The sequence below is a fragment of the Corythoichthys intestinalis genome, chromosome 1, assembly GCF_030265065.1.
Source record: "Corythoichthys intestinalis isolate RoL2023-P3 chromosome 1, ASM3026506v1, whole genome shotgun sequence".
Lineage (NCBI taxonomy): Eukaryota > Metazoa > Chordata > Actinopteri > Syngnathiformes > Syngnathidae > Corythoichthys > Corythoichthys intestinalis.
In genome coordinates, this window is record NC_080395.1 from 12572635 (window position 1) to 12580252 (window position 7618).

General features: G+C 37.3%; 1 protein-coding gene across 1 annotated transcript; it reads right to left on the minus strand.

The window, feature by feature from the left end:
• Nucleotides 1–736: 736 nt before the first annotated feature.
• LOC130922034 (gastrula zinc finger protein XlCGF8.2DB-like) lies at nucleotides 737–3754 on the minus strand. The gene is made up of 2 exons (XM_057846520.1): nucleotides 3294–3754; nucleotides 737–2450 (listed from the first exon to the last, which is right to left on the minus strand). Exons 1-2 carry the CDS (start codon nucleotides 3297–3299, stop codon nucleotides 1314–1316), a joined length of 1143 nt encoding a protein of 380 aa, XP_057702503.1. The 5' UTR covers nucleotides 3300–3754; the 3' UTR covers nucleotides 737–1313.
• Nucleotides 3755–7618: the final 3864 nt, after the last annotated feature.

The window sequence follows — 7618 nt, forward strand, 5'->3', positions numbered from 1 at the left end:
AACAGCGGTGCGTTACTTACTTTGAATAAATTGAAGAAACTACAAGCCGTAGCGAGTCTACGCTGCTGTTTTTTTGTCAGCCAAGACTTGAGGTGCATTGTTGTGCGTGTTTTGTCTGACACCAGTTTTTGCCTGTGTTCCGGGACCTGTTCGTGTCAAGTCATCCCTGCGCTGTCATATGTACTTTGCGTTCTGCCACATTATGATTTATAAATTAAGCACTGCCTATGTCTAGAGCTCAAACAATTACTTAAATAATTCGAGCAACTAGATTTTGAAAATTGATCGAGGAATTTTCTCCTCCTCGAGGAATCGGTTAATTTTGACAGCTCTAAGCATGGCATTTTGCCCGAACTACTTTTAATGCGGCACAATGCGATGACGTCACGTGCGTACAGGAAGAGAGAGGCAGCAGATACATTTGATTCAACCACGCATGAATATAGAGATAACGACGAAGAAGCCGACGAAAGCGAAGAGAAAGGCACCAAGAAAAAGTAGAAAATGTGTGGGAGCATTTCAAACTGGACACCAAGGCGAACACTGTTTCAGGTATTCACTGGAAGACAACGCTTGCATAACACTACCCCCGCCCGGCCATAACTACCCGCCGATGCTTCCGCACACCCGGCTCGATGAGAATTGTGAGACCAAATATCACGATATATCTCAGAACCAGTTTTTTAAAAACACCCTCAAAAGCAGTATGTCAGTAATGGAACAATCACAACAGAAAGACATGTAACGCAATTTATTCAATATACACAGTACATATAGGATAGAAAAAGAACAGCGGCTGAAAAATCATTTCAACAACTTTTTCAAAAGAGGCTCAAGGAAAACTGAATAAGGAAATTGAAATGCTTTTTCCACTGTAAATGCGTGCCAGGAATAAGAATATTTTGTCACACGCTGCAATTCAAAGGTTTTTACTCAGTGTGGCTTCTTGCTTGCGTTACTAAATTTCCTTTCTGAGCGAACCTTTTACCACAAAGTGAGCATGCAAAATGCTTTTCTCCAGCGTGTGCACTTATGTATTTCTAAATTAGTCTTCTGAGAAAATCTTTTATCGCAAAGTGTGCAGGCGAAATGCTTCTCTCCTGTGTGTCTGCGTGTTTGTTTAAATCACTCTTATCGACGAATCTTTTACCACAAAGTGTGCAGGTGAAAGGCTTCTCTTCAGTGTGTGTTCTTGTTCCTTTAAACAACCCTTCTCAATAAATCTTTTACCACAATGTGTGCAGGCAAAAGGTTTCTCTCCAGTGTGTCTGCTTGTGTGTCTGTTTAAAATTCTCTTATCAAAGAATCTTTTATCACAATATGTGCAGGAAAAAAGGCTTTTCTCCAGTGTGTGTACGCTTATGCCTTTCTAAATAAGCATTCTGAGAAAATCTTTTACCACAGTATGTGCAGGCAAAAGGCTTCTCTGCAATGTGTCTACGCTTATGTCTTTCTAAATAAGTCTTCTGAGAAAATCTTTTATCACAAACTGTGCAGGTGAAAGGCTGCTCTCCAGTGTGTGTACGCATATGTATTTCTAAATTAGCCTTCCGAGACAATCTTTTACCACAAAGTGTGCAGGCGAAAGGCTTTTCTCCAGTGTGTGTGCGCTTATGTATTTTTAAATGAGTCGTCTGAGAAAATCTTTTATCGCAAAGTGTGCAGGCAAAAGGTTTCTCTCCGGTGTGTGTGCGCATATGTATTACTAAATGAGTCTTTCGAGAACATTTTTTACCACAAAATGTGCAGACGAAATGCTTCTCTCCAGCATGGCTTCTTGTGTGCGATACAAAATCTCCCTTCTGATTGAATCTTTTACCACAAAGTGTGCAGGCATAAGGCTTTTCTCCAGGGTGTGTATGCTTATGTCCTTCTAAAGTAATCTTCTGAGAAAACCTTTTATCACAAAGTGTGCAGGCGAAAGGCTTCAACCCGGTGTGTGTACGCATGTGTGTCGTTAAATGATGTTTCAAAGAAAATGTTTTATCACAAAGTGAACAGGGAAAAGGTTTTCTAACAGCGCATTCCTTTGTGTCTCTTTTCAACGATGACTTGTTTGAGGATTTCGAAGCATTTTGGTCAAAGCCAGCATCCTCCTCATCAGTGTCAGAAGAGTGTGACGTTATGTCGTCGCTGTCCGAAAGCGGAGCTAAGAGGCCTTCCGGTTGGGATTGTTCCTCTCCTTTTGATGTCAGGTGCTGAGATGAGCTGTCGCTTGAAGCGTTTGCTGCTCCGCTCTCTTCGCTTGTTCCTTCGTCTTCTTCACTCTTCATGGTGACAAGCATTGGAAACTTGGGGATTTCAACTTGATGTTGTTCTTCTTTAATGTCGGGGGTCTCAGGCTCTGCCTCCTTTTTGATGTACGGCATCTCGGACTCATCTTCCTCTTTAACGTGGTGGGGATCGTGATTCTCAGGTTGGAGATCTTCTACAGTAACGTTCGTGGGACACTGCGTGGGGAAAAAAAAAAATCAAGTGATTTGTTGATGTCGGCGATATGCAGAAAAATACAGGTAGTCCCTGGGACTACCCGACGTACGTTATATCGACTTTACGACGAAATGTTTTTTCTTTTTCATTTTATAATGTTGACTTTTGTTTTTTGATGCATGTTTTTATTTTGGCACAGGAAACGTAGGGCAGGTAGTACTTCCGCACACGAGACTTGCGAGAGTGCGCATTTACACACGAAAAAGAACGTAGGCCTGTTGCAAAAGCAAATTTTAGTAGGCGATTTATCGTTTGCAAATGCTTTTATCCAACGAGTTTTCATGTTTAAAGTTTCACTTTTTTACCGCAATTTTGCATTGTGGAGAAGACTGCCAACGTTTTATAACATACTAAAGTGGTTCGTACGTTGTCTTTTTTCCATTAGCCTCAATTTAGCAATGCTAACGTTTACAATGTTTAGTATCGATGTTTCCTAATTTTGTATGTCTGAACTTAACTCTACGGTATGTTGATGACCAATAAACATCTTTGAAAGGAACTGGAATCTCATTTGCAATCTACACGCACGTGTGCCGAATGCACGCAGCACATGCAGATACATGCACGCACAAATGTATGGACACACACACACGCGGCGATAAACCTCATTTTTTAAAATGAATTTACTGACTGCATATTGCGACAGTCTTATATATTGATCTTGGGCGTGGCTAATTGGTCTGAAGCCCTGGATGTTTTGGGGCTTGTTGCCCTGCGGTCACAATAGAATCACTGACAACGATCCCTTTCAAAGCAAGTCTGACATAGTATCAAAAGTAAAACAACTAATGTGATGATCTTACCCTCATTTTCTTTTGTTTTTCAGTTGTTCATCATGACCTGGATTTCCTCTCCTCATCGTCTTGGATGTTTGGGAGTGCGATGGCGTTCACTTAGTAGTAATTTGAAACATTTTAAAGACAAGTCAAGAAGCGTCTTATACAATTAAATGTAATCACTCTCGTGTTTGTTAACCGATCGATTCTTTTCTTAAAACAAACTTTACAAATCAGAAGTGGCGTTAAGCCAAAGCAATCGGAATGCGTTAACGTGTTTTAGCTAGCGAGCTAAGCTAAACTAACTCCAATAAGGTAAGCTTGCGAAGCTTCAAAATAAAGCCAAACGACTTCCAATATGCTTTAAAATGGGACTTTTTAGTCCACAAAATTATTTTTTCGGTATTTACCCCATGAGAATGTTTTGAAAGAGCGCGTTTGGTTAAATCAACTGTACACAAAAGAACTGCACATCGCGGAGTGGTAAACAAATGTTGCGTAAAGTGAACCGGAAGTTGAAACGTGCAGGTACTGAAACTTCAGCGTGATATGTTGAACCCTTTGGAAGTAAAAAAAATATTCATTCGATATGATCAACATGTACAATTTCTAGTCATCACTGTCAATAACTCAAATTGAAGGCTCAGAATTTAAATAATTTGTAAATGTATACATTGACATTATCCAATTTACTCAACTCCTTCCGCTGCACTTCTTCATCAAAGAACATTACAATGAACTAGCTTCATTTTTAAGCATTGGAGCTTCTCAGGCTCATTTAATTTAGCAGTTTTTTCTCCGCTAGCTCACCATTCCTAAAGTACGAAAGAGTGCAAGGACGAACTATATCGAGGCGAAGAGAGGGAACGGCCAGGAGAGGTCGCTGTTGGCAGATGCCTAGGCTCAAAGCAGGTTGTTTCACATGACTTTGATTAATAAAATACATATCATAATTGCTTATATATTTTTTAATCATTATTCATGTTTACTTTTTAAATTCTATGCTATAAATGAATTGCTAAATTGAACAAATTGAAAATAAATACAAACTGAAATACACATTGGCGATGTGTTCAAGTGACACTCCAGTCTGAGTTGATATATATATACATACACCATTCTGTCATTGTTTGCATGCTATCCTCATTAAAATATGGAAACTTATAAATGTTTGGCTGGTTTTAGTTAAAGCAAACACAGTTTTTTCATCTGTGCGATTTTGACATAGATCAGATTACATTTGATGCTGATTTTACACAGAAATGTGAGAAATTCCAAAAGGTTCAGATACTTTTCATACAGCTGTATTTTTGTTCTTGTTATAATCTTGAGTAACTTGAGCTGTGGCTGTGAGTATAGTCTATAAGTTCTATTTATCTGAATTTTATTTAAAACTTTTTTGTACTTATTTATTTTAACATTATATTCATGTTCCAATTTGCAAATATGTTCCGGAAAAAAAAAAAAAAAAAAATATTCAATGGAAAAAAAAAAAAAATCTTTTTTTTTAACCCATAGGTTTTAAAATAACACATTTTGGAGCTATAATAATTAAAATACTGTGATACCGGGAAACCACCGTATTTTTGCTCAAGGTTATCATACCGTCAAAATCTCATACCGGCACATGCCTATTCTTAAGTTGATTTCTACATATACCATTCTGTCATTGTTTGCATGCTATCCTCATTAAAATATGAAAACCTATAATTGTTTGGCTGGTTTTAGTTAAAGCAGACACTGTTTTTTCATCTGTGTGATTTTGACAAAGATCAGATAACATTTGATGGTGATTTTACGCAGAAAAGTGAGAAATTCCAAAAGGTTCAGATACTTTTTCATACCGCTGTATTTTTGTTCTTGCTCTAATCTTGAGCAACTTGAGCTGTGGCTGTAAGTATAGTCTATAAGTTCTATTTATCTTAGTTTTATTAAAAATATATATTTTTTTATTTTAACATTATATTCATGTTCCAATTTGCAAATATGTTCTGAATTAAAAAAAAACAACAACTGATCAATGGAAAAAAAAATATATATATATATATATATATATTTTTTTTTTCTTTCCAACTTTGACGGTATGATAACCTTGAGAAAAAATACCGCAGTTTCACCTGTTCAATGGAAAAAAGTTTGTTTTTTTTTTTTTTTAAACCGAAACGTCTCAAAGTAACACATTTTGGAGCTATAATAATTTCAGTACCGTGATACAGTGAAACAGCTGGATTTCATACCGTCAAAATCTTATACCGGCACATGCCTATTCTTAAATTGATTTATAAATAAAACAGAGAAGAGATTAAAAAATAGTTGATAGTAAAGGAAGTTTTAAGTCAGCCAGTTATGAACAAAAATCTTTATGTTAGAATGAAAAGCACAAGTAATTCTATAAATATGCTTTTGAAACTGCTAAACATCGCACTTTGGCACAATGTCACTTAGAGGTACAAATCAAGTCATATATCTTGATGTATTTATTGACTCAAATCTAAAATTTGATAGCCATCTAAAGTCCGTCTTAAATCTTCTTACCACCTAAAAAATATAACCAGAATTAAGGGGCTTCTGACTCAACAAGACATGGAAAAACTTATGTATGTATTCATTTTCAGCAGATTGGACTATTGCAACGGTATATTTACAGGTCTTGATAAAAAAAATCAGTCAGGAAGCTGCAGCTAGTACAGAATGCTGCAGCCAGAGTCCTCACAAATACAAGGAAGCGGGACCACATTACACCGGTTTTGAAATCGTTACACTGGCTTCCAGTGAGTCAAAGGAAAGATTGATCGTGCTTAATTTGTAAATCAGAAGGTGCCGGAACGCAAAATACATATAACAGCGCAGGGATGACGTGAAGGGCGCAGGTTCCGGAACGTACGCAGAAAATGGTGCTGAAAACAACCTGCAAATGCCCACTTGCCATGCTGTGGGACTTACAAGCTTCAATTTCAGATAATATCCATGGTATAAATGTGATGACAGCAATTTACAATTATTTAGGCTATGCTGTGCACAGCACGGGAAATTGCCTATATAACCACAGGTGGGACTTACAGTAATGCAGTCTAACGCAAACATTTTAAAACATCAGAGATTAGGCAAGGCAAGGCAAATTTATTTATATAGCACAATTCAACACAAGGCAATTCAAAGTGCTTTACATCACATGAATATCATAAAAATCACATTAAAATCAATCAAACGTAAAAACAAAGACAATCGAAATAGGAAATAAAATTATACATAAATTTCACATTTAATCACGAATAGAATAAAAAAATAAACAATCAAACAAATACTACTACTACTACTGCTGCTAATAATTGAAATCAGCAATGGAGATACGAATAGAAAGCAAATAGAATGAAATATATAGACAGTTATGGATATGCAGTGCTAGACAAAAGCGTTTTTGGACCTGATTTAAGGGAGCTAACAGTTTGAGCATACTTCAGACCTTCAGGTAACTTGTTTCGGAGGCGAGGAGTATAATAACTAAATGCTGCATCACCCTGCTTGGTTCTTGTTCTTGGAACATACAGGAGACCGGTTCCAGACGACCTTAAGGGTCTAGATGTTTCCTACGATTCTAACAAATCAAGCATGTATTTTGTTCCAAGGCCATTAAGTGTTTTGTAGACGAGCAGTTGTATTTGATAGTCTATCCTTTGACTCACTGAAAGCCAGTGTAACGATTTAAAAACCGGTGTAATGTGGTCCCGCTTCCTTGTATTTGTGAGGACTCTGGCTGCAGCATTCTGTACTAGCTGCAGCTTCCTGACTGATTTTTTTTATCAAGACCTGTAAATATACCGTTGCAATAGTCCAATCTGCTGAAAATGAATACATACATAAGTTTTTCCATGTCTTGTTGAGTCAGAAGCCACTTAATTCTGGCTATATTTTTTAGGTGGTAATAAGCAGATTTAGCAGACTTTAGATGGCTATCAAATTTTAGGTCTGAGTCAATAATTACGCCAAGGTTTCTGACTTGATTTGTAGCTGTAAGTGACATTGTGCTAAGGTGCCTGCTTATCTTTGACCTTTCCTTTTTTGTCCCAAAAATGATCACTTCTGCCTTCTCCACATTTAACTGGAGAAAGTTATGGCACATCCATTCATTGATTTGATGAATGCATTTACTAAGGGAGACTAAGGGACTATAATCATGTGGGGACACAGAAATGTAGAGTTGTGTGTCATCTGCATAGGTGTGATAAGAGATGTCATACTCATACTGTTCCATAATCTGAGCTAGGGGAAGCATATAGATGTTAAATAAGAGTGGTCCAAGAATTGACCCTTGAGGGACTCCAAACGTGAATTTGGTTCGTTCTGACTGATGG